Source organism: Ahaetulla prasina, chromosome 2, assembly GCF_028640845.1.
Source record: "Ahaetulla prasina isolate Xishuangbanna chromosome 2, ASM2864084v1, whole genome shotgun sequence".
Lineage (NCBI taxonomy): Eukaryota > Metazoa > Chordata > Lepidosauria > Squamata > Colubridae > Ahaetulla > Ahaetulla prasina.
In genome coordinates, this window is record NC_080540.1 from 125,149,363 (window position 1) to 125,177,249 (window position 27,887).

Sequence of the window (27,887 nt, forward strand, 5' to 3'; positions counted from 1 at the left end):
CGGGGAGGGCATGGGATAGCTCTTATGTTTATCCAACAGTATAAAAGTGTTTCAAGGACCAAACCTGCCTTGTCCTTCTTAAGATAGTAGTAGGTAAGTGCTGGGCAGCGGTGGTAAGGCCTGAATGGGTGAAGCACCCATACAGTCCAATCATACTGGTTGATTCTTATGCCTTGTTGCTAAAGCGAGAGGATTTATTTGGATCAGAGGGAACTCAAACCTATTCATTCAGCTCTAATCAGTGGCTTGTAGCTGAACGGCTTAATAAACAAACACAAACCATCATTAAGAAGAGATTGACCTTTTGTTTTGCAGCATTGGCCAGTGCTGAGACTGAATTCCACCTATTCTCTTCATCAGGAGGTAAGAGGGTATTTACACTCGCTCTTGAGGGATTCAATGAGTTTGTCTTCCTTACTAATACCATCCAAGATGCCTTTTGTAGAGATTTTGCTCAGATTGTAAGGTCTGATCTTTTACTGGTGTTTGGTCTTGACATCTGTTAGAGAAACTTTATGAACATTTCCTGCTCCTCTAAGCATGTGGCAGGAGTCTGCAAACCAGTTTATTTTCACAAGGGACAAAGAGTGGCAATTAAAAAAAACTCCCAGTAATGGAATCACTTTGAATGTTCATATTTGGCTAGTAGTCACATGGATTTATAATGGCCTTTCGCTTTTGACTGAGTCTTAAAAAACATAGCTGAAATTTTGTTGTTTTGCTTCTTTCCTTCAAAATAGACTATTTTTTTTCCAGCTGAGTTTGTAGGCCTGGCTTTAAAGCTGCTTTGTTTCACATAAATGGAGCACTTGATCCTAATTGTAGACCTATGTTTTGCTAAGAGTCAAGACGCTGATTGGGTATCCAGGCAACTGGTTCTTTTTGATCCACAGATGAGCACACCAGTGAATAAAGAGATGTTAAAGCTTTATTATTTAACTGTAGTAAACAGATTTAAAAGCATGACATAAAAAGCAAACATACCAAGCAAGACAATATCCAAATCTCTTAGAAGAAGCTCCTTAATGACAACAGCTGTGATACCTCCCCCAATTCCGGTATCTAGTTTCGAAGGTTCCCAATGCTAGGTTCTGTGCAGAAACTTTCAACAAACAACAACAACCCCATGATGTTTATCAAAACCTTTCACCACGATTTAATAACCCTGCTAGGGATAAGATTGTAAGACCTGATCTTGACAAGGCACCACATGATTCTGGGATGGGAACGGAAAGTCTAAAATTTCACAGGTTTGCAGCTACTGTATGTAAAGATCCCCATCCCTTTTCCTTTATTCAGCAAGCAAGAGCAAAAGCAATGCAGGAGAGCTAAGAATGAGTGCTAAACTTCTAGACTTTTCTTAATAGGAAGGAGAAATAAAAATATGTCACTAAACTCAAAATAACAATGGTCTTCTGCACTGCCAATACAGCCTAAACTTCAATTCTTCCTGTCCAACAATAGGGATTAGGATTTCTGCAACAACTAGAATGAACAAAAGATAGAGAAATAGAATTGAAATTTAGAGGCCAAAGGAGACACAAACTACATTGATCTGTAGGATACATTTTTAACTTGTTCTGTGAGGTAAACCCACTACAATCAAATTTTAGGTTTCCATGGTTTATGGTTTATCTGGTTTTAGAGACTGGCTCTTGACAAAAACCTCTCAAAGTTATCATTCACAAGGAAACTGTTTTCTCTTCATATCTTTAGCTAAAGAAAAAGGAGGTTTTTTTAAAAAAACCAAAGAAACATCTGCATGTGTATTAGATGCAGAATGCACATACTATAATGCAGTTTCTCTTAAAAGAGTGAGGTATAGTGATTACAAAAGTGTCAGCTGGGAAGAACCTGATCATTAAAGATCTGTCTTCACTGGCACTTAAGCCCAGCACAATCATGCCTAGACAACAAGAATTTCTCCCCTTGTCTCCATGACACTTACGTTGAGTGAGACAGCTTTAAGTTGTCACTAAGAGTTCTGTATAAAAGTAATATTTGAATCCTTATTCCAACACTGTTAACGAAGTCAGGGAAATGTGTTGTGGGTGGGTGTCATTAGAGATGTGCTTAGGGAGAACTAGAAAGTGGCAGGAGGGCTCTCCCAGGTCATTAGACAACCTCTAGAGCATCCATTACTTTCTTTGCCTTTGCCCTTTTCATTAGCATTTGCTTCATGAAGTATGTTCAGATCTGTTACTTTTTCCTACCAGCAGACAGTTTCATCAACTTCTCCACAGGCTTTCATGATGATAAGAGAAAACTGCTGACCATCACTATTTAAATAAGGGGAAGAAGAATTTGTGCAAATTGGCTTTACAAGTATTTTATTCTGAAACATATAACCCAGTACATCATTACACTCAGTGGTTGTGTCCATCCAATCTACTGAACCACCAACTAGACAACTACATTTTAACCAGTTGGGTAAATCCAGGCTGTTTAGTTACTAGAAGGTTCAACATCTCATGGAAATTTACAAATAATTAGATTAATTTAATAAACTGTTGCTAAGTGTGCCAGCCAGACGTGCATATTTTTCAGTGAAATTGAATAGCGCACAAACTTTTTCATAATGTGCCCTGATTCCCTAATTCTTGCAATAATTGCTTATCCAATGTAGATGTACATTCTTTTCATAGATGAAAAGGACTTTTCTTCAAAGTAGTTTGAGATAACCTGAGATAGCAAAGTAGGAGATTGCATGAAATGGCACATTAAAGTCGTGATCTCCCTATGAGTTGTTTCTTTCTTCCCCAGTGCTCTCTGTTAAGCTGCAGCCATGTCATCTGACAGTGAGATGGCAGTTTTTGGGGTTGCTGCCTCCTTTCTCCGCAAGTCAGAGAAAGAGAGAATTGAAGCTCAAAACAAGCCCTTTGATGCCAAGTCATCCGTCTTTGTGGTGGATCCTAAGGTTTCCTTTGTAAAAGGTGTTATCCAGAGCAAGGAAGCAGGGAAAGTCACAGTTAAGAAAGAAACTGGAGGTGGAGAGGTAAGTAGAAAAACACCTCACAAGGGAAAAGTAAGGCTTTGTTATCCTCATCCTCTGCATGCTCTTGACTGAAATACCTTTCGTTCCCTTGCAGACTGTGACTGTTAAAGAGGACCAAGTCTTTCCAATGAACCCACCCAAATTTGACAAAATTGAGGATATGGCCATGATGACCCACCTCAATGAACCTGCTGTCCTGTATAACCTCAAAGAGCGTTATGCAGCCTGGATGATTTATGTAAGAAGAATCTGAACATTATCATTGAATTCAGAACCAAATATTTTACATCCACAAGCAAACAACTACTAACTTGTCTTTTCTTTCCAGACCTATTCAGGTCTCTTCTGCGTCACAGTCAATCCCTACAAGTGGTTGCCAGTGTACAACCCAGAAGTGGTTAATGCATATAGGGGGAAAAAACGACAAGAGGCCCCTCCTCACATCTTCTCCATCTCTGACAATGCATATCAGTTCATGTTAACTGGTGAGCAGATAAGTAGATGAGTATTTCTGGGGGGAAAAAAACAAGGTTGGGAAAAAAGGAAGAACATGGCTTCTAGAATTTTCAGACTGAGTCTTTAACCTTTCCAGAAAGTATAACAATGGCCGTTTGTGGTTATTCAGTTTCAGTGGAACCAAATTCAGTTAGTTTTGTGACAATATTTAGGACATTCCTATTATTATTATTATTATTATTATTATTATTATTATTATTATTATTATTATTATTATTATTATTATTATTATTATTATTATTATTATATCTGCGGATTGAGTAATGGGGCTGAGCCCATGTATTGCTCATGTTGACTTACGATTGATAGATCTGTTTTTATCCCAGTCACTGTTTTTATGTGCAGGGTGTGTGTGTGTTGTTTTTTAGGCTTTTATATTTTCTTTTAACACTATTCCTCACCCAGTCATGAGTTTGAGATTGAAATAATAAATAATAGATAAAATTAGTACGTTTATAATTAAGTATCGTCCTATATATAGTACAATATATAGTATTAGAGTCTTCTTTGAAAGGAAGCAGTGTTAGTTACACAAGAATTGTGTGAAAGACTATGAATTTAAAAAGTTATGGCATATATATTAGAAGTCAACAAATCAGCTGATTTCATGCTGAAGATTGATAACAGAAATGAACAAGTCAGATTCTAACTATTAATAAGTATAACACAAAATTAACTCAAACTTTTATTTTGGCTTGGATTACTTCTTTGTTTCTTTGCTTTCTAGATCGCGAGAATCAGTCAATCCTGATCACGTGAGTACACCTCCAATAATCATATTTCTGGTCAGCAGAAGTTTCACAGAGCAATATATTGGCTAACAGCACAGTCTTTTACTCTGTTTTAACAGTGGAGAATCTGGTGCTGGAAAGACTGTGAACACGAAACGTGTCATTCAGTACTTCGCAACAATTGCTGCAGCTAGTGACAAGAAGAAGGATGAACCACAGCAAACTGGCAAGTTAAAGGTGAAGTATGACTGTTTGAGAAGATTATACATTCCTTTCTGACAATTTCATTATGTTTAAAAGTTGACTTAGTAATGCTACTTTTACAGGGCACCCTTGAAGATCAAATCATCAGTGCCAACCCCTTGTTGGAAGCTTTTGGAAATGCCAAGACTGTGAGGAATGACAATTCATCTCGCTTTGTAAGTTACAGTTTCAAACATGGGCAGAAGTAGAATTCTTTTTGTGCCGATCTTCTTAGCATCCCACTAAAGATGGCATTGAATTAGAAACAACAGGTTGTGTTTGGGAATTGAGCTTTCTAGATGAACCACAATGTTATTGTACCTGTTTTTCAGGCTAAGAATGCCTCACATCAAACCTACACAGCAACATCAAAATAACATAAGCAGTGTTGTGTTATTGAACTGCAAGCTCCACCTCTTTGGAAAGTGTATATGACACCACAATGCACTTACAAAAGGGGAAGGCCTTCTGTCATGACAATGCTACTTCAGTCATTCTTTCCTTCCTTGACTGCCCCCCCTTCCCCTTTCCCATTCCTATATATGCTGATGAAGAGGTCTATCTGTAGGCCAAGTCCCATTTGGAACACTGAAATCCAGGACCAGTTTAATGAAGCTTAGCCCTCCTTTCCAGTTTAACATGGCACACTGTGACACTGGCCTTTGAAAAGGAAATAAATTGATTGCAATTATTATTTGCAATGTTTCACGTTCACATTCATCTCATCTCATCTCATTAAATAAAGAATAAAAATATTTGTTATCAACAATTATTATCATATCAACCCACTATGTCTTTCTCCTATATAATAAACCTCAACTGTTGTCCCAAAGTTGTTATTCAAAAGGCAACTGGCCTTCCTTCCCTGCCTCATTCCCTCCCTGTTTCCTTCCTTCCTTCCTTCCTTCCTTCCTTCCTTCCTTCCTTCCTTCCTTCCTTCCTTCCTTCCTTCCTTCCCTCCCTCCCCTCTTTCTTTCTTTCTTTCTTTCTTTCTTTCTTTCTTTCTTTCTTTCTTTCTTTCTTTCTTTCTCTTTCTTTCTTTCTTCCCTTCCTTCCTTCCTTCCTTCCTTTTGAACAACACCTTTGGGACAACCATGACCTGGATGACTGTGACTCTCCATAGACAAACCTCAGCTGTTTTTCTCCTTTAATTCACTCACATTTTACACTTTTATTAAAGTTTAATTATTATTTTATCATGAATATTAAAATAAAGTTTCATATATGGCATATTAAAATGTTTGTATTTTTATAATGGTAAACACTTTCACTTTTTTTCTTAAAACCTATGAGAAAATTAGGTTTAAAAAAAGTACTATTTTAAAAAAATCCATACATTCTGTAGCCAGAGAGTGAAATTCCTGCTATTAAAAGGAAAAATCTTTGTACCATCTTATACAGTTAAATAAATACATTGAAAATGTACTGTAATTAAATACTATTTTCTCCACAGGGCAAATTCATCAGAATCCATTTTGGTGCCACTGGCAAACTGGCTTCTGCAGACATTGAGACATGTAAGGGATATTTTTTGTGTGTGTTTATTTGACTCTTTCTTTCTTCCTTAACTAATTCAACTTCATTGCTTTGTCAGATCTGCTGGAGAAGTCCAGAGTTACCTTCCAGCTCAAGGCTGAAAGGAGCTACCACATCTTTTACCAGATCATGTCCAACAAGAGGCCAGAACTAATCGGTAAGGAGAATCATCCATTTGGAAGACTATTTCCACTATTAAACATTAAAAATGTGCTGATGCCTGACAAATGAAATCATGTTTGTGCTTCTTTTTATGCAGAGATGCTTCTGATTACTACCAACCCATATGACTACCATTTTGTCAGCCAGGGTGAGATCAGTGTTGCCAGCATTAACGATCAGGAAGAGTTGATGGCAACTGATGTAAGTAATTTGCAGAATCAGGAGCATAAAATTGTAATTTGATTAGACGAGCAATAATATTTGGTTTAAATGTTTGAGTGTGTGTGGTATTTGGGCATATGATGGGTGGCATAATGTTCCAAGGGGAACCCTGGCAGAGACAACTACAGGCTACTGTAATTGCCAAAATGATTTCAAGTGAGTTTGAACCCTCAACTTGGCTCAGTGCTGGGTTAGACAGAACCCTTTCTGTTGCTTGAATTAATAGGAAGCCATTGACATCCTGGGCTTCACTGCTGAAGAAAAGACAGCCATTTACAAGCTGACGGGAGCTGTCATGCACTACGGGAACATGAAGTTCAAGCAGAAGCAGCGAGAGGAGCAGGCTGAGCCAGATGGCACAGAAGGTATTTGAAAAAGATATGGCAAAATCATTTAAAATAATTCAGAACAAACGAGGACATTATTTTGCAGAAACACATCCCATGCTTTCCTAATGTTTTCTAAAAGATACTCATATTGATCATTTGGAGTAGATAGTAGACCATAAAATATTATGCTATCATCTATTTATTAGTATTTAAGAAGGAGGAAGTTTTCATTATTTTTACTGATATACTCTTGAAACACTTTTCTTCTTTTTTAAAAGAATTACTTTTTGGTAAGTGAAGCTATAATTTTAGAGAATGAACATTCCCAGCATTGGGCAAGTGGAACTCAGCCAACACTAACCAAAAGCCTCTTTTGTACTTTTTTCAGTCTGATTTTAATGTTTATTTCTCAACTATTACATACTGCATGAATACAGTGAGATTTATAATTTTAAAAAAGTCTCTCATCCTAAAGTCTTTCTTGTCTATTTTCAGTTGCTGACAAGGCTGCCTACCTCATGAATCTCAACTCAGCAGATCTGTTGAAAGCTCTGTGCTACCCCCGGGTCAAGGTCGGCAATGAATATGTCACCAAAGGCCAAACTGTCCAGCAGGTAATGCTACAGTAAACCAACTCTCACAAAGCCTGGCATGCACCAAGACGAATGGATTTATAATTATAATACTTATAAGGTCAATATTCAAAACTGTAATTAATAATAATAAAATCAATTTTTCTTTCTTATCTGTAGTCAATATGCTAAGGCACCTGAATAATAGAACATCAAGAATCTAAGTTTCTTACATAACTATAAATGAACTGAAATAACCAATTGTACCAAAACTGGGAAGATGGAACAGTAGATGGTCTATATGGATAGATTTAAAAATTTGTCAAATGATTGAGCTAGATCAGTGATGGCTAACCCTTCTGGTGCTGAGTGCCCAAATGCACTGCGACCCCCTCCTGCATATACCCCCAGCGCATGTGCCCTGCCTCCCCTAGCCCCGTTTTGGCTTCCAGGTTGGTGCAGGAAGTCTTCCAGGCTAAAAATAGGGTGTGGGGGTGCATTCATGTGTGTGAACCCCCAAAAGCCCCCCCGTGCATGCACCATGCCCCCCACACATGCGTGTGTGCATCCCCTGCATGCACTATGCCCCCCATGCATGTGCGGCAGAGACCTGAAGATCAGCTGGCCGGTGGGAGGCATGTGCAGTGGAGCTGGGCTGGGCGATGGCTGGCATGCCTGCAGAGAAGGCTCTGCGTGCCATCTGTGGCATGCCTGCCATAGGTTCACCATCACGGAGCTAGATCTATATAAATATTTATGGATTTTTTTTTAGTTTCTACAAAGCTTATTCATTTCATATATATTTTTGTATATTTTTTCAGACTTTATTAGCACCACTATATCTTTAGTTGTTCTTCATCTTTCTCTCTCTTTCACACACATGTATATATATGTGTGTGTGTGTGTGTGTGTGTGTGTGTGTGTGAATGTGTGTGTGTATACACAGACATATATACACTGTATATAAGATTGGAATAATTATTAATTTAAAATATCCCTTATACATAGTGATTTTTGCCATTATCTTCTTATTCTAGGTCTACAATAATGTTGGTGCTCTGGGTAAAGCTGTCTATGAGAAGATGTTCTTGTGGATGGTCATACGCATCAACCAACAGTTGGATACCAAACAAGCCAGACAATATTTCATTGGTGTGCTGGACATTGCTGGCTTTGAGATCTTTGATGTAAGGAAACAGGGAGAAACATGTACATATTAACAGATAGGAGGAACAGTCTTTTTATTTTTATTTTTTTATTTTATTTTATTTGCATTTATATCCCGCCCTTCTCCGAAGACTCAGGGCGGCTTACACTATGTCAGGCAATAGTCTTCATCCATTTTGTATGCTATATACAAAGTCAACTTATTGCCCCCCAACAATCTGGGTCCTCATTTTACCTACCTTATAAAGGATGGAAGGCTGAGTCAACCTTGGGCCTGGTGGGACTTGAACCTGCAATATTGCAAGCAGTTGCTGTTAATAACAGGCTGCATTAGCCTGTTGAGCCACCAGAGGCCCTTATTTATTTGTTTATTGTTTATTCAATCAAATTTATTTCATCTTAATTCATTTTAACAAAACTCTCTCTTCTTTTCTTATAGTATAACAGCTTGGAGCAGCTCTGCATCAACTTCACCAATGAGAAACTGCAACAGTTTTTCAACCATCACATGTTTGTCCTGGAGCAAGAAGAGTACAAGAAAGAAGGAATTGAATGGGAGTTCATTGACTTTGGCATGGACCTGGCTGCCTGCATTGAGCTCATTGAGAAGGTCCATTTTATAGTAGACATAACTGATGCATATTTCAGATGGGATAAGAAATGTTTTAGGCTTCTCTCAAAAATAATTGATGAAAATCCTAACTGAAACTACATGAAACTACATGTATAATCATCTTGCCCGTTACAGTCTTTGACTGTATTTATTATTTATTATTTATATTATTATTATTATTATTATTATTATTATTATTATTGTTGTTGTTGTTGTTGTTGTTGTTGTTGTTGTTGTTGTTGTTATTATTATTATTATTTAATATATTATTTTATTATTATTTTATTTTATTATTTATATATTATTTTATATATTATTTTAATATTATATATTATTATTATTATTATATAATATTAATATATATTATTTATTATTTATTATTTTATATTATTTATTATTTTTCTACAAAGTTTAGCTGTCACCTTTTTTAATGACTTTGTTAGAAGAACAACCTAGGAAAGAATAAATAGAATTCTAGCAGGATCCTAATAAATTTATAACAACATGCTCAAACCAATTCTTGACTTAAAAATAGAAGTATATATAGAATGTTATCATATAATAAGCATAAAATCATGTTAGATATTCATAGTGGCTTTTTGAAGTATAATTTAGAAGATGGGGTCTACTTTACAATGAGAGGGTGTGTCTCCATGTTTACATTTCATTTCTTTTCAATATCTCTGCTCTGTTCATTTTACTTGTGTGTGTGTATATACTTGCTGAAGAAGTATGTTATTCCAAAATTCATTATTCTCTCAAGATGCTGCCTAAGCAACCATGTCATTGTTCTTTCTAGCCCATGGGCATTTTCTCCATCCTAGAAGAAGAGTGCATGTTCCCCAAGGCAACAGACACATCCTTCAAGAACAAACTTTATGACCAGCATCTTGGCAAATCAGGCAACTTCCAGAAACCCAAGCCTGCCAAAGGCAAGGCTGAGGCCCACTTTGCCTTGGTACACTATGCTGGCACCGTGGATTATAATATCACTGGCTGGTTGGAGAAGAACAAGGATCCCTTGAATGACACCGTAGTGGGGCTCTACCAGAAATCCTCAATGAAGACTTTAGCTTTGTTGTTTGCTGATCGCCCTGCAGAAGGTGAGAGCTATAATGAAAGGATTTTTGTATTCCTTGAATGAGAAAAAATGTTCAAGAAATGTAAGGCTTATTTATTTTTTCTATTCATTTCGGTTTTAGAGGGCACGACCAAGAAGGCTGCCAAGAAGAAGGGTTCTTCTTTCCAGACGGTGTCTGCACTTTTCAGGGTATGGTTACAATGCTATACTTGGATTCCTTTGTGAGCAAGGAAAAAATAGTATGTGGTAATAATGTGACAACCCATTTGGAGAAAGATATTGAATTGGACTGAATTTGTAGAATTCCCAAATTAAAATGAGTCTTTGCATGCTTCTGGATAATTCAGATATAAAGAAAGTGTATGGAATATTGTTGGCTGGTAGAACCAAATCAGTGCTGAAACTAAAAATCACAGAAATATAGTGATGCTTTGCATGCTATTTTGCTTAAATTGCTTAAACTGAGGTGTTAATCCTAGTACTTCTTTAAAGTTCAAACGCAAAGAAGCCATATGCATTTAGGCCATTAATATCCAGCTAGACATATGTAGCCAAGTCCCATTATGAACATTTATATATCAAGAAAATAAGCTACTATTACACTGGAACTATATTTTGGTTCGCTGCAAGCACAAATGACAGCAGCCCAAACATCAAATAAGGCTTTAGCTGCATATGTTAGGCCTTTGTGGAGTACTTTGAATGTTATTATCTTATTTTTAATCCACCCAATGACTAGAATTCATTTGCATTCAATAGAGCTGTAGACCCCTGCTTGTTTGGATACATGATTTTCCTTTATAGGAATACATTGATTTGTTTGGAATTTTGTACAGAAATGTTTCTTTTCTGGGTCTATAGGAGAACTTAAACAAACTGATGAGTAATCTGAGAAGTACTCACCCACACTTTGTGCGTTGCATTATTCCCAATGAAACAAAAACGCCTGGTAAGTCATTGTTGAGGGTATGATAGGTATTTTACAATGCTTGTCTCTGTATGTGGTTTGGTCCTGATTCTTTTTTTAATCATCTTTTTGAAAGGTGCTATGGATCATGAGCTTGTGCTGCATCAGCTGAGGTGCAATGGTGTGCTGGAAGGCATCCGCATTTGCAGAAAGGGATTTCCCAGTAGGATCATTTATGCTGATTTCAAACAGAGGTCGGCTTGACCTTCTTATAGGATTCCTTACATCTCTGTGTGTGTGTGTGTTCTCTCTCCTCTCCCTCCCTCCCTCCCTCTCTTTCTCTCCCTTTCCCTCTCCCTGCCTCTTCTTCCCCTCCCTCCCTCCCTCCCTCTATCTCTCATCTATCTGTCTGTCTATCTATCTATCTATCTATCTATCTATCTATCTATCTATCTATCTATCTATCTATCTATCTATCTATCTATGCCAATTATCTGCCATAGTAACTCTGTGGGATAAAGTACTTATATCCTAATTTAACATTCAAATAGATTCAAGATGTTAAAGGATTAGATTAATTGAAAATAGCAATCATATCAATAGGCAAAATAAAAAGTTGGGAGGATATGTGAAGGGAAGTTTTTCTCATCTCTCCCTTTTCAGACTTTTATTCCTTTTGACAGCTTCTCTTCCACTGAAAATAACTGGAAGGAAATTGTAAATGTTGTCTTGGTTTAGGGATGAGTGGGCTTTAGGTCCTGCTGAATCAAAATATTACCCCATTTGGCCAATCTGTCCTGTCTATCATTCCATTAGAGAGTAAGCATGCTGGTAAAGGATGTACAAGCATGGTATTTTCCTCCAATGACATATTTATCTCTTTCTACCTTTGGAGGAAAGATCAAAGTCTGTCCCATGACACCTTGGAAACCTTCTTACATATCCTTGGCTTGTAACCTTAGAGCAATGCATTAAATATAAATGACTTTAGAACTGAACTCTCTTGTTTTCTCAGTGTATGGTTTAGAGCTTAAGAGAGTTTTCCATTCTGGACACACACACACACACACACACACACACACACACACACACACACATGCTATAGCTTCAAAAAGTGGGGGAAAAGAGCAAACCTTCAACTGTTGAGACTTTTGTAATCTAATCTCTTTCTTGTTACAATAAATCTAGTTAAAGAAACTTCTGTTGAGCCTGTTGCTTTTAAGTATAATTGGTTATCAAAAAGTTAACAAGCCATATTTATTTATTTCTCACATTTCTAGGCTGCTCAATTCCCAAATGATCTGGGCAGCTTCACAAACTAAATATACCCACCCCCAAAATAATAACAATAATAATCTCCAGCAGAGTACTCACACAGAAGAGACTACAAAACAATACCACTTACTTCTACTAATCTTTCACTAAAAAGAGACCCACTCAAGCCACCTTATCCCATATTGAGAGATGAATAAATATTTTATAGCATTTCATATTTATATTCAGGTTTGGTTTTTTTTTACTGAGGACAAATAATTGTAAAAAAAACTATTAGGCATTACACAGGAAGATTTATAGGTGGCATTTTTTTTCTACTAGATACAAAGTTCTGAATGCAAGTGCCATTCCAGAGGGACAATTCATTGATAGCAAGAAAGCTTCTGAGAAACTTCTGGGATCCATTGATGTGGACCACACCCAGTATAAATTTGGACACACCAAGGTATATATAAGTCTTGTCCTAAATACTGTTTTGTATTTTGTAATGCTTACATATGACATTTTGTAATGCTTCCCCCCCACCAGGTGTTCTTTAAGGCTGGTCTTTTGGGTCTCCTAGAAGAAATGAGAGATGATAAATTGGCCCATCTGATAACACGCACCCAAGCTATGTGTCGTGGTTTCTTAGCAAGAACAGAATATCAGAAAATGTTACAAAGGAGGTGAGAATCCCATAATTATTTAAATCAATTCAGTCAGAAGGCTTTGATTGGTGGATCTGCGTTTATTACATGTGATTTAAGGCACACTTTTTAACTTTGTTGATAGGGAGGCTATCTTTACTATTCAGTACAATGTTCGTTCATTCATGAACGTCAAACATTGGCCATGGATGAAACTGTATTTCAAGATCAAACCTTTGCTAAAGAGTGCTGAATCAGAAAAAGAAATGGCCAACATGAAGGAGGAGTTTGAGAAAACAAAGGAAGAGCTTGCAAAGTCAGAAGCTAAGCGAAAGGAACTTGAAGAAAAAATGGTGGCTCTGATACAAGAAAAGAATGACTTGCAACTCCAAGTCCAATCTGTAAGCGTATAGAATGATATTAAATATTGTTCTTTTATTGGCTACTCCAGCATAGCTTAGTAAGTAATCATTTTTAGATTGCAGGGGAAATCTTTGGGATTATTTAGAAATTCACCCATATTGCTATATATATATTAAATACTTTATTAGATCATAACACTGTTTCATCATTGACAATATATAAACATAAATAAAGACCATAAAGTAACAGGTAAACTTTACTTGTTTTTATATTGTGTGAACTAATATTATCAATTTATTAGGAAGTCAGTTGGAGTTAGGTGGCATCAAAAATCAAATAAATAAAAAAGTTCTGCATTACATTGATTTTTACCCAATATACAGGAAATATTTATTTTTGTTTATTGTTCCAAAAAATGCTGGGAGCTGATCCAATGTATATTTCTTAGGGAAATATGACTTTCTCCATTAGAGTAGGAAATTTTTTGTATGTGTGAATATTATAATTAGGAAACTTTTTTTTTTTAAATGATCTCTACTTTCCTTTCATAGGAAGCTGATGGCTTGGCAGATGCTGAGGAGAGATGTGACCAGCTAATCAAAACCAAAATCCAACTGGAAGCTAAAATTAAGGAACTCACTGAGCGAGCTGAAGATGAAGAAGAAATGAATGCTGAATTGACAGCCAAGAAGAGGAAACTGGAGGACGAATGCTCAGAACTGAAGAAAGACATTGATGATCTTGAGCTGACACTGGCCAAGGTTGAAAAGGAGAAGCATGCTACAGAAAATAAGGTACTGGTCAAAAATATACCAAATTAAATTGCTACCCACTATTGTCACTTCAGAATACATAGATTACTATAACTCTGTCTGTTCAACTTTTAAAGGTGAAAAACCTTACTGAAGAGATGGCGGTCTTGGATGAGACCATTGCCAAACTGACCAAGGAGAAGAAAGCCCTGCAAGAGGCCCATCAACAGACCTTGGATGATCTGCAGGCAGAGGAGGACAAAGTGAACACTCTGACCAAAGCAAAGACCAAGCTGGAACAGCAAGTGGATGATGTAAGTACACTATTATCTCCAGAGAATAATTGGTCTGAGGTGGAGATACTGCTGTGATGACACAATTACTCTAATCTCTTTTTCTTCAGCTTGAAGGGTCTCTGGAACAAGAAAAGAAACTTCGCATGGACCTTGAAAGAGCTAAGAGGAAGCTAGAAGGGGATTTGAAACTAGCTCAGGAATCCACAATGGATTTGGAAAATGATAGGCAGCAGCTGGATGAAAAGCTGAAGAAGTAAGTAATAATATATATTGTGATAGACCTTAATGTTAATTGGAATTCTTTAACATTTAATTTGGAGGCTAACCCATTATATTTTGTTGTGATAAGGAAAGATTTTGAAATCAGTCAACTCCAGAGCAGGATTGAAGATGAGCAGGTCCTGGGTTCCCAGCTTCAGAAGAAGATCAAGGAATTGCAGGTCTGTCATGCAGTGGTTCCTTCATGAATAGACAATTAAGCTCTCTGGAAGCCAGTTTCAGGAGTAATGGTTACCTCTTTTTTTCTAGGCTCGTATTGAGGAATTGGAAGAGGAGATTGAGGCAGAACGGGCATCTCGTGCCAAAGCAGAGAAACAGAGGGCTGATCTCTCCAGGGAACTTGAAGAGATCAGTGAGCGTCTGGAGGAAGCTGGTGGAGCAACCGTAGCTCAGATTGAGATGAACAAGAAACGTGAGGCAGAATTTCAGAAAATGCGCCGGGACCTTGAAGAGGCCACCTTGCAGCATGAAGCCACCGCTGCTGCCCTCCGCAAGAAGCACGCAGATAGTGCAGCTGAACTTGGGGAACAAATTGATAACCTGCAGCGAGTGAAGCAAAAGCTGGAGAAGGAGAAGAGTGAACTGAAGATGGAGATTGATGATCTTGCAAGCAATATGGAATCTGTCTCTAAAGCTAAGGTATGCTGTAGTACATTAAATAGTAAGTGAAAGGATGCTGGTTTTATACCTCTATGTTTGTTATATGCTGAAGTTAAAATTGTGTTCCTTGCCAATATTTCATAGATTCTTGAGTTAGAAAAATTAGAATCCAGACTCTAGAGTTCAATATTTATAACAAGCTACTGGTATGATAAATATTATATTTAGTAAATTACAATTAATTTCCCTCTCTCTCTCTCTCTCTCTATATATATATATACCATGTTTTCCTGAAAATAAGACCCTGTCTTATATTTTTTTGAACCCTGAAATAAGCACTTGGCCTTATTGCCATGAGCTCAGAAGCCCGATTGGGCTTATTATCAGGGGATGTCTTATTTTGGGGAAAACAATAACTTCAATGTGCAAAATGAATAATTTTTTGCACATTTAGTAAGTACACTTTCAAAGTTTCCAATTTTTTAATGCTATGCAAAATGTGCAATCTATCCTACTTTATTTCTGAAGGCTGTTTTGTTTCCTTAAACACTTTAGGTACCCTTACTAAATATTGAACATTGTAATATCTAGAAGTGAAGATGAATGCTAGGTTCTGTGGAACCATTTAAAAGATTGCCCTTTTTTCTTTTTTCATGTTGCTTAGGCCAATCTTGAAAAGATGTGTCGCACACTAGAAGATCAGCTAAGTGAACTTAAAACAAAGGATGAAGAGCATATGCGTACCATTAATGACATCAATGCTCAAAGGGCTCGTCTACAAACAGAAGCAGGTAAAATTATGAAATATATTTTGGCGGGAATTATTTTGTTTCTTTTTGTCCCTAATGTGAAGACTCTTGCTAAAATGGAATTCCAGATTGATTTTTGAAGTGAATTGAGCTGATTTCTGAAGCTCCCCCAGCTGAGAAAATGTTAATGCGATTTTTATTCCAAACATGTCATATATTCCTTGCTTCAGGTGAGCTCTCACGACAAGTGGAAGAAAAAGACTCTATGATCTCCCAGCTCTCTAGAAGCAAGCAAGCTTTTACTCAACAAATTGAGGAACTGAAGCGACAACTTGAGGAAGAGATAAAGGTACATAAGTTGAATTATGCATATCTTTTATTATCTTTAATGTTACCAGAAGTACATACAGAACTTCCTGAGGTGCTTCAGGAGGTTTCCTAAATACCACACTTGCCTTTGTTTGTGCATTTATTGAATTTTGATATGTTCCTTTCTCTCTGTTCTCATTTCTTGTGATTTTTTTTCCTGGAAGATGGTTCTTAAGTATGTTTGATGACCTGGCAATTTGCAGAATCTGTTAATATTTGGTTAATTCTACAGGCCAAGAATGCCCTGGCTCATGGCTTGCAGTCTGCTCGACATGACTGTGACCTCCTTCGAGAGCAATATGAAGAGGAGCAGGAAGCCAAGGGTGAACTACAACGTGCTCTGTCCAAGGCAAACAGTGAAGTTGCCACATGGAGGACAAAATATGAGACTGATGCCATTCAGCGGACTGAGGAACTGGAGGAGGCTAAGTAAGTTCAATAAACATATTGCAACTTTCTAATAAATTTGTAGTGTGAATAAAGTTAGATGTGTGGCTTTTCAGAGAGGGGTGTTTGCCGCAATAAAGATAAAGATAGTTCATTAATCAAACATTGTTCACTGAACAATATTTTATTGTGTGACTTGGGATAAGATTGTGTATTTAAATAAACTCCTGAAATTTTGCAAACCTGTTTATCCTAAATCTTCCTGAAGCTGAAGCAGAATAATTGAAATGAGTTCATTCACTAGACATTTTTATTTTTATTTTATTTATTTATTTATTTTGTCAAACACATACTAAACAATATATATAAGTATAAGCATGAAATAAACACACAAATTGAGCACAACCAGTGGTGGGATTCAAGTAATTTAACAACCGGTTCTCTGCCCTAATGATTTCTTCCAACAACCAGTTTGCCAAACTGCTCTGAAAGTTAACAACCAGTTCTCCCGAAGTGGTGCGAACTGGCTGAATCCCACCACAGAGCACAACCAAAGGGAACATTCGGACAGGAATGGTAGGCACGCTGGTGCTCTGATGCACACCCCTTACAGACCTCTTAGGAATGGGGTGAGGCCAACAGTAGACAGTCTTAGGTTAAAATTTTGGGGATTTTGGGATGAGACCATGGAGTCAGGTAGTGCATTCCAGGCATTAACAACTCTGTTATTGAAGTCATATTTTCTACAATCAAGTTTGGAGTGGTTCACTTTAAGCTTGAATCTATTATGTGCTCGTGTATTGTTGTGGTTGAAGCTGAAGTAGTCTTCGACAGGAAGGACATTGCAGCAGATGATTTTATGAGCTATGCTCAGGTCATGCCAAAGGCGGCGTAGTTCTAAATTTTCTAAATCCAGAATTTCAAGTCTGGTGGCATAAGGTTTATATATGAATAAAATTTATTCAGCCAAATCAAATATTTTACCACTATGGAGCATTGGGTTTATGTTCCTTCAGGAAAAAGCTTGCTCAGCGTCTGCAGGAAGCTGAGGAACATGTAGAAGCTGTGAATTCCAAATGTGCTTCCCTGGAGAAGACCAAGCAGAGGTTGCAGAATGAAGTGGAGGACCTGATGATTGACGTGGAAAGGTCCAATGCAGCTTGTGCAGCTCTGGATAAGAAGCAGAAGAACTTTGACAAGGTAATTTAAGCTGCTGTTATCATTATCGTTGTTTTAAAGGTGAAATGCACTGCATACAAGTTTTAAGTTTAATTAATTTATTTCTTGCCGTTTTTGTTTTTTTAGATTCTGGCAGACTGGAAACAAAAATACGAGGAAACTCAGTCTGAACTGGAAGCTTCCCAGAAGGAGTCTCGGTCTCTGAGTACAGAACTCTTCAAGATGAAGAATGCATATGAGGAATCCTTGGATCACCTGGAAACCCTGAAGCGTGAAAACAAAAACTTGCAACGTAAGCCCATTCTCATATATGTTCTCACTCAAACCTAATCATGGTTTTATAGTAGGAAGTTTCTACTTCACTTCCATCTAGTCCTATTTACTCTGATGAAAGATGGAGAAATTATATTCCTCCAGGTGTTACTGAAAGACAACTTCCCGCACCACCAGCCAAGATAAGCAATGGTGCGGGAAGTTGTCTTTCAGTAACACCTGTTCAACCTCCATGTGGATAGTAATACCTTCCTCATGGTTGTCTTAGGCTGCTGATACATTCAATCCATCGAATTTAAGGCATTAATATGAACAGTAGAACTTGTATTAGTGTTAAAAGCTGGATAATATTTTGTAACATTTCTCTTTGATGTTCCACTTTTCTCTTTGATGTTCCACTTTTTCACTGTATTTTGTGTCACATCAATAGAGGAGATTTCTGACCTCACGGAACAAGTTGCTGAGGGTGGAAAAGCTATTCATGAGTTGGAGAAAGTGAAGAAGCAGATTGAGCAAGAGAAAGGAGATCTCCAGAGTGCCCTAGAAGAAGCTGAGGTAATTATATAATTATTTTATAGGCTAAATAAAAAACAAACAAAAATGTACTCCAGGAAGTGAACTAACGGATTCCATTTGTAGGATATTCTTACTTAATACATTTTCAGATGATAGCCCCATAATGTTTGCTCTGTTGTCTTTTTACTTTTAAGGCCTCTCTGGAACACGAAGAGGGCAAACTCCTGCGCATCCAACTTGAGCTCAACCAGGTGAAAGCTGACATCGACAGAAGAATTGCAGAGAAGGATGAAGAAATTGATCAGCTAAAGAGGAATCACCTGAGGGTGGTAGAGTCCATGCAGAGCACATTGGACGCTGAGATTAGGAGCAGGAATGATGCCCTGCGTCTTAAGAAGAAGATGGAGGGAGATCTGAATGAGATGGAGATCCAACTCAACCATGCCAACCGTCAAGCTGCTGAAACACTAAAGAATCTCAGGAACACTCAAGGACTGCTCAAAGTACATATTTACTTCTATATTCAAGACACAGTTGATATTTTTATTGTATCACAACTCTTTTCAAAGACAAATATTGCAATAACCTGTTTTAGGATACTCAAATACATCTGGATGATGCTTTGAGAAGCCAAGAAGATTTGAAGGAACAAGTGGCCATGATTGAGCGCAGAGCAAACCTCATGCAGGCTGAGATTGAGGAGCTCCGGGCAGCTCTGGAACAGACAGAGAGGGCCAGAAAGGTGGCTGAACAGGAGCTTCTGGATGCCAGTGAACGGGTGCAGCTCCTCCACACCCAGGTAGATAAGTTTTTCTCTTGAAAATAGCAAAAGTGGAAATATTTTTGTGCTTCCTAACTGCTTTGGGACAGTTTTGGTAAATCCCAAATGGCTAGATAGTGTTTGTCCAGTACCTAGGAACTTATCCAAAATGAAGAGTTTTAATTCAAAATTAGAAAAGCCAATATATAGGAAAACAATTCCTAATGCTTATTTACTCTCTGGAAACTATATAGTTTTTCTTTCAGATTAGAGCTAAACTCTACTCCTCTTTGTAGGCACCTCTATTCTGCAACAATCATTCTCAAACCAACAGTTCTAGCAGTCGTTTATTTCCCTTCCATTCCTGGCTTGGATAGAGAATTTCAGTTCTTCAGTATCAAACATTTATTCTCTCTCTCTGTCTGAATGTATATTTGTGGCTTCTGTCTTTTCTAAAGATGATTGACCACATTATTTTTAAACAGAACACCAGCCTGATCAACACCAAGAAGAAGCTGGAAACAGATATTTCACAAATCCAGAGTGAAATGGAGGAAACTATTCAGGAGGCACGCAATGCTGAAGAAAAGGCCAAGAAAGCCATCACTGATGTGAGGAAAATGAGTTTTTGCTGAAAAAGTTAATTGATTTACACCAGGCATTCTTTACTCTCATCTGTTTGGTTTCATTTATTATTTATTATTAGGCAGCCATGATGGCGGAAGAACTGAAGAAGGAACAAGACACCAGTGCCCATCTTGAAAGGATGAAGAAGAACCTGGACCAGACTGTGAAGGATCTGCAACACCGTCTTGATGAGGCAGAGCAACTAGCCCTGAAAGGAGGGAAAAAACAGATCCAGAAATTGGAGGCTAGGGTATGTATTATTCACATATGAATATACTGTGAACTTTTGATTTGTTTTCTCTGTATGTAGTATTACCTGAAAATTCAGTGAAATATCAAAAAGCAAAAATATGGTCTGCACATGGTCTGCCCAGCATAAAGTTGCCCTACATATCTCAAGGTTTGCTCCCACATGTTTTTCATCACACTTATTTTTTCCCCAAGTTTTAATCCTTTTCATTGACTCCTAAAATATTTTTTTTATTTTCGACTAAAATTATACCACCTTTTCGTCTACTTTGAATCATTATTTATTCTCCTTGGCTACACTGTTTGCCATAGTCTTTTTTATCTCTGTACACATTATAATATAACTTGCTTTTACCCTATTTTTCCCCTCTTTCTGCAGATTTTTCATCTGCAACCTTTTTCATGACATAATTCCAGCCATCCTGTCATACTTCTTGGTGTCATTCCAAAAACCTCTGTGTTGTTTTTTATTTTATTTTTTATTTATTTACTTATTTTGTCAAATGCATACTAAACAATATATATAAGTATAAGCATGAAATAAACACACAAAATGAATACAACCAAAGGGAACATTAGGACAGGAATGGTAGGCACGCTGGTACTCTTATGCACGCCCCTTACAGACCTCTTAGGAATGGGATGAGGTCAACAGTAGAGAGTCTTATGTTAAAGTTTTGGGGGTTTTGGGATGAAACCAGGGAGTCAGGTAGTGCATTCCAGGCATTAACAACTCTGTTACTGAAGTCATATTTTCTACAATCAAGATTGGAGTGGTTCACTTTAAGTTTGAATCTATTATGTGCTAGTGTATTGTTGTGGTTGAAGCTGAAGTAGTCAGTTCTGTGACTCTCTTATTTTGAGATCTAACCAGCCTGCAGGATTTTTCAGGAATTATTGCAAGAAGTTCTGTGATCACCTTCATTTATTCTTTCAGTACCTAGAAAGTCATTTATCTGCCCTACAGATCTGAATTCATTTGAATGAGTTTGTTTCTCTTTTATGTTCTTCTTGTCTGGTTTAAGGAGGTCTGGTCTACTGTTCCTTTTCCCCCCCAGTGCAGTGGTGAAATCCAAATTTTTTAACTAGCAGTTCTGTGAGTGTGGCTTGGTGGGCATGGAGTGGCTTGGTGGCAGGGGAAGGATACTGCAAAATCCCCATTCCCTCCCCACTCTGGGGCCAGTCAGAGGTGGTACTTGCCAATTCTCTGAACTACTCAAAATTTCCACTACCGGTTCTCCAGAACCTGTCAGAACCTGCTGGATTTCACCCCTGCCCCAGTGGCTTAATGGTGATCATCCATTTCCCTCTTTCTCACAGCAGATCTATCACTCTTTGGGTTTCCTTTTGGCTTCTAATGTACACAGATAACTTTTTAATGTGTGGTTTTTTTTAAATATTTCTTGCTGGCCTGTCTTCACTTCTGCTGAGCTTCAGCCTTTCTGCCACAGTTTCTTAGACTACTTATGTTCTTTGGGGATTTGGCATTCTTCCATTTTCCTGTACATATAACTTTTCTTTCTGGGTGTTTTCTTAGCTGGGCTGCTTAGTTACAGACATTTCATTACCAAACGAGGTAACATCATCAGTATGAGCAAATGCAAGTTTTTTGTATTTTCACCATGTTATAATTCTTTGTATGTTATCTACGCTAGATCCATGCTATTTTCCCTTCTTATGTAGAGTATTGTGATTGTGCCTTCTGGACACTTTTCTCTTTCAGGATTTCAAACCATTGGGTCCAAATTGTTTTCCTTTGGCTATCAATTCTAATTCCTGAATTTATGTAGAAATATATATGTTTCTTTATACACAGTGCAATGCTTCCACCCTTTCTATTGAGTTTGTTCCTTTGAAATACCTGTAGTGTTTCAGTGCTATGTCCTAATTAGAACTACTTTCTTATTGTTTTAATACTACAGTATCATATTAGTCTTACTTACTTAGGATACCGCCCTGTTTATTTTCAATGCTCTGTCTATTGAATAGAAACCTCTGACATTTGGCATGACACCCTCTAGCTTTCTGGTGCTATTTCTTGGGACACGCTGTACCTCTACTTTCTTGGCTCAGTTCTTGGCTGCCTTTTTGAGTCTGGGCATTTGCCATCCCCTTCATTTTATTACAGTTTAATACACTCCTGATAAGACAGAGAATGCAAACACCTTCCCCCATATTTTGTAAGATATAATCTTATAATATCTATTCCTACAAGATAAGATCTATTCTTACAAGAGTCTCTTCCCAGGAACTGGCCATTGTCACATAATTCAAAGCAGGGTTTTTTGGTTTCAAAACTTTTTACTACCGGTTCTGTGGGTGTGGCTTGGTGGGCGAGGCATGGCTTGGTGGGTGTGGCAGGGAGGATACTGTAAAATCTCCATTCCCACCCCACTCCAGGGGAAGGATACTGTAAAATCTTCATTCCCACCCCAATCCAGGGGAAGGTTACTGCAAAATCCCTATTCCCTCCTCTGCCTCCCAAGCTGGGACTTGGGATGCAGAGAATAGATGGGGGCAGGGCCAGTCAGAATTTTTACTCCCAGTTTTCCGAACTACTCAAAATTTCTTCAACCGGTTCTCCAGAACTGGTCAGAACCTGCTGAAGCCCACCTCTGGTTGGAAGCCTTCTTTTATATATATACATATACATATACATATACATATACATATACATATACATATACATATACATATACATATATATACACATACATACATACATACATACATACATACATACATACATACATACATACATACATATATATATATATATATATATATATATATATATATATATATAAAAGTTTTATTTCCATTTTCCAAAAACCTATTCAATATACAGTCTCTTATTCAACATTAGTCATTAACTTTCATTTGTTACTTATTCGGACCTGCCCAGCTACCACTTCCTTCCTTAACAAACCTTTCCTCCTCCCTTCTCTACTTTCTTCTACTTTCTTCATCCTTCCTCTCCTTCACTTTTCTACTTCCTCTCCTCCTTCCCCACTCTTCTCTTCCACCCTTTCTAACCCTCTCTCTTTGCCCTTTCTTCTTCCTCTCCTTTCCGCCTCTTGTACCTCTCTCTTTCCTACCTACTTTCTTCCTTCACTCTCCTCTCCTTTCCATTCCTTCTGAAATGGCAGCTGAGCAGCCCGATTTCATTTCAAATTATTTCTATTTCTTAATTACATATCTTCAATCATTCCTTTACATTGATCCTTCATCTCCCCTCCCCTTCCCTCCCTCCCCTCCCTCCCCGAGACTTCCCAGAACAAAGTACAGGGTATAAGATTAACAATCATAAATTAAAATACAACATAAGTCATAATCCATAGTCACTCCTCTCTCTAAGACCTTAACTTCCCTTCCAGAAACAAAAAAGTACATTCTTCTTCCAGTCCATTATATATCAGTCCATTCCACTCCTAAAATCTTCAGAATCTTCCAATTAAATTAGTATTTCCAGTTCACCAATAAAACACATAGTTTTTAATATCCAATCTTCATCGATTAACACCAAATATATATCAATCCATTCCACTCCTGAAGTCTTCAGAATCTTATAGTTTTTAATATCCAATCTTCATCGATCAAGACCAAGACGATATTCCATCTTCCAGTATTCGTCAGAAATTCTTTTATAATATACCTTTCTTCCTTAAACAGTCTCCCAAATATAATTCATATTTCCAGCTTAAATTCTTAAATTTTAAATTCTTAAATTTTTTATTAAATAAACAATATTTTATCTTCTCATATCTTTAATATCACTTACATAAATCAAATAACATTGCTAATATTAATATTTCTTCAATTTACCTTACATCTGTCAAATAACATTAAAATTATAACTTATATCCAAAATATATCAATTATAACAATTAAATTCTATTTAACCAAATACCAACATTACATCCATAAATTTTTCTATCTGTCCTCCAAAAGTTAAACAATATTCCATCTTCCCATTCCTTTATACCTCACATATATCAAATAGTAACACCTTATACCCAAAATAGATCAGTTGTAAAAATTAAACCCTATATATATATATTTAAAAAAAATACCATCAAAATCACATCTTAAGCATTCTCCTTCCCCTTGTCTTCTATCTTACACATTTTCCACCATCTGCTCACCAATCAGCTTAACATCTAATAATAAAGAATTTCCAATCTTTAATATATTGGTGTAAAAATCTCTTGTTTAAAAACTTATTAAGAAAAGATAAGCTTCCAAAAGTTCCTATAAAAAAAAATTCCATATTTGAACTGAAGAAGTTTCCAAGATTTTAGTAGTTAGTTCTGTTTGCTTAAGAGCCATTTTTAGACTATAAAATCTACAAAAAAGAGGGAAAAAAATTCAATAAATTTTCTTCTTAAACATTGTGATAAAGAAAAAGGTAAAAAGAAAAAAAATCATTAACAATTCTTATTCATTCCATTTAAAAAGTAGCTTGTTATGTTCTTCTTATAGGTTCCACGCCAGCAGTTATAATAAGCATTTCCTTAACTTTCACTTCCAATACACAAAACGCCATTTGCTAAAATCTTCTTACAAGCAAATGCCAGCACACTCCAACACTTTTAAAAGCAGTTGTTTTTAATTGCTTAATTGCCATCTTCTTTTAAACTTTATTTCTTAAAATTAAAATTAGTAAAAAATCTTTTTAAATTTCTCTGAAACCACAGTCTTAAAATCTCTTCCTTTATCCTTTTGTAGTTTTACTATCCTTTGTATAATGCAAATACCATTTTAAATCCACTCAGGTTGAAAGTTAGTTCAAAGGAAGGCTATTTAAGAGCCGAAGTTAAGATTTATTACTTGCAAATTCTTGCTAGTCCTCCTGCTTTGTTCTGTCTGTGTTAAGTTCTCTTTAAAAATAAATCTTGGCACAGAGATGGTCGCGGCTTCTCGTTCTGTATAAACAGAAGCACCCTGGGCACTGAGCTTCGTCAGGCTAAAGGGGAGCTCTCACCCTTCGATCCCCTGGTTAAATTCCAGGGGATCCCGGGAAGCTCTACCCAGACCTGACCACTCTTTCCTCCCCCTTCTCCCGGGGGAGAGAATTCCAAACCGTTTGACAGCCCATTTACGTTGTCAGGGACGGTTTGACGAAACGCAGGGCAGACGATCCCAAAGGAACGTCCACGAAGCCTGCGTTGCCAGCGGAAGTTTCTCTGGTTGGAAGCCTTCTTAATAACACCATGGATGTAGATTGTGTTTGATTTCCAAGACCCTACTTTTTCTTCTTGCACCAGGATGCTCAACCAGCACTATTGATGAAAAAGCTACTTGTGCTCCCAGTTCCCTTATCTTCTTGCCCAAGGAACTTGCATTCATCAACTGCACTCCACTTCATTCATATATTTCTCCTTTCTATTAGTGTCACATACACATATCTATTTTTCTTTCTTCCCTTTGTAAATTCATGCTTTTCACCATTTACTCCTTCTATCTTCTAAACTGCATTTGTCAATATACCATCACTAGATGGAACATCAATATTGATGTATCAATATTGATAATATCCACCATGGCTGTACACAGTTAAGGCTTTTTTACCTACCTTATTTGTACCCATGAAACGTGTAGCATTGCCTGCGATGTTAAGGAAAATGCCATTCAGTTTCAAAACATTTTTGCAAGGAATGTGCAAATGCAACCAAGGCCCAGTTTATCCTAAGCCTGCATGCATTATTTAGGCAAACTAAGATCTCTAAATGTGGAGACTTTCTTAAAAGCCAAAAAACTTTCCCACATGCCACACTCTTTGAATGCTGTGATGGATGCTACCAAGAAAGTAATGAAAAGAGGAATGGAGCAAATCATATAAAACAAAGTTGAGCAAAGATAATTAGAAAGGGAAACATTCATTTATGTACTTATGTGTAGCTAATCCTTATAGCTAAGTTTTCACATGCATTTTCATAATTTAATGGGCATCTCTACTGCTAGGATTACATGTTTTAATTTTCTTTTTAATGTCAGGTTCGTGAACTGGAGTCTGAGTTTGAGAATGAGCAGAAGCGCAGTGCAGAGGCTATCAAAGGTGTACGGAAATATGAGAGAAGAGTAAAGGAACTAACTTATCAGGTGAGAATGGAAGCTGTCTGTCGTGTCCCACTCCTCCGCTGACGGCTGGGTCCGGGAAATCCGAATCAGGCTTGCCTCTGCAGCTCTGCCCAAAGTCCTAGCAAAGTCCTCAGAGCAGGCAGGAGACCAGTAAGTGACTTCAGCAAGATAAGTTTGACTTTTGCCTGACTCAGAGACTGCCAGAAAGTAGCTCCTTTATATAGGCCATGGGGTGTGGCTCCATGACTCAGCACTCATTAAGGCCTGCCCCTCCCTTCCCTCTGTTGCCTCCGCCTCTCCAATCTTCTGATGCGAGGGTCACTCCAATCAGCTGTTCTTGGGAGTAAACCCTCCTCAGGCTCACCTGCTGTGGATGAGGGGGAGGGGTCTAGCTGCTCTGTTTGCCTGGGCATGGAGTCAGGGCTGGGGCAGGGAGATGCTCCTTCTTCTGCAGTTTGTGGGGGCATGGAGCCAGGACTTGGGCCGGAAGGCATACATTCCTCAGTGTTGGGGAGCAGGTAAGAAGGCCCCGGCTACTCTGAGGGCGGGCAAGACACAACACTGTCATTTATTTCAAACACTTTTTTTTTAAGAAAAACAAATAAAGGTGTAAATAATTTGCATACTTACTCTCTCCATTCTTTGTATCCTTTAAAAAAATAGTCTGAAGAAGACCGGAAGAATGTTTTGAGGCTCCAAGATCTGGTAGATAAACTACAGCTTAAAGTGAAAGCATACAAGAGACAATCTGAAGAGTCGGTAAGTACTCAGGACGACCTAGTCCCAAAAAACTCTCCCTGCACAATTAAAACACGCTATGTGTGGCGCATAAAAAAATGAAGGTCACATTTTATATTGCTTGTGAATATAAAATTGTGCTTATATTAGAACTTGTAAAGTGTCAGCCTATTCTTATGCACTTCGGATGAATGAAGACCTTCATGGAGTTAATGTTCATCTTTTTAACCTCATGAGATTTTTCATACGCTTCTAGTTTGAGATTTCAGATTAACTTTAGGCCCTTAAAAAGGTTCTTCAGAAGCATTCAGAAGAATTATTATGTATTCTTTTCTTTTCTTTTTTTACTATTACTGGGAATTAAATTTGAATAATTGTATGTTTTTCTAGGAGGAACAATCCAACGTGAACCTTTCCAAGTTCCGCAAGATTCAGCATGAGCTGGAAGAAGCTGAGGAACGGGCTGACATTGCCGAGTCCCAGGTGAACAAGCTCAGGGTGAAGAGCCGAGAAATCCATAAGAAGGTGGTTATAAGTGAAGAATAAACTCACCTGGAAATGGCAAAGTGACCCAAGAGAAGCGCAAAATGTGAAGCTCTTTGTCACTCCCTGTAATTACTGTTTATCTTTCCTTAATATCTAGAAAATAAAGATGGTAGAGAACTTTGCATACTAAAAACAGTTGTGGCTTTTT

The 27,887-nt window shown here is 37.5% G+C and overlaps 1 protein-coding gene across 1 annotated transcript; it reads left to right on the top strand.

The window, feature by feature from the left end:
* The first annotated feature begins 120 nt into the window (after positions 1–120).
* LOC131190048 (myosin-1B-like) lies at positions 121–27,872 on the top strand. The gene is made up of 39 exons (XM_058166911.1): positions 121–363; positions 2,764–2,995; positions 3,090–3,233; positions 3,324–3,480; positions 4,239–4,266; positions 4,362–4,479; positions 4,569–4,661; positions 5,939–6,002; positions 6,080–6,178; positions 6,281–6,384; positions 6,632–6,770; positions 7,230–7,348; positions 8,344–8,493; positions 8,913–9,083; positions 9,886–10,189; positions 10,289–10,356; positions 11,029–11,116; positions 11,211–11,328; positions 12,671–12,794; positions 12,878–13,014; positions 13,121–13,376; positions 13,890–14,132; positions 14,228–14,404; positions 14,494–14,639; positions 14,736–14,826; positions 14,915–15,304; positions 15,930–16,056; positions 16,245–16,363; positions 16,616–16,812; positions 17,787–17,970; positions 18,076–18,241; positions 18,653–18,777; positions 18,933–19,241; positions 19,334–19,537; positions 19,984–20,109; positions 20,205–20,375; positions 26,372–26,476; positions 27,119–27,214; positions 27,584–27,872. The coding sequence occupies exons 2-39, from the start codon at positions 2,786–2,788 to the stop codon at positions 27,737–27,739; spliced, it is 5,823 nt and encodes a 1,940-aa protein (XP_058022894.1). The 5' UTR covers positions 121–363; positions 2,764–2,785; the 3' UTR covers positions 27,740–27,872.
* The last annotated feature ends 15 nt before the right edge of the window (positions 27,873–27,887 follow it).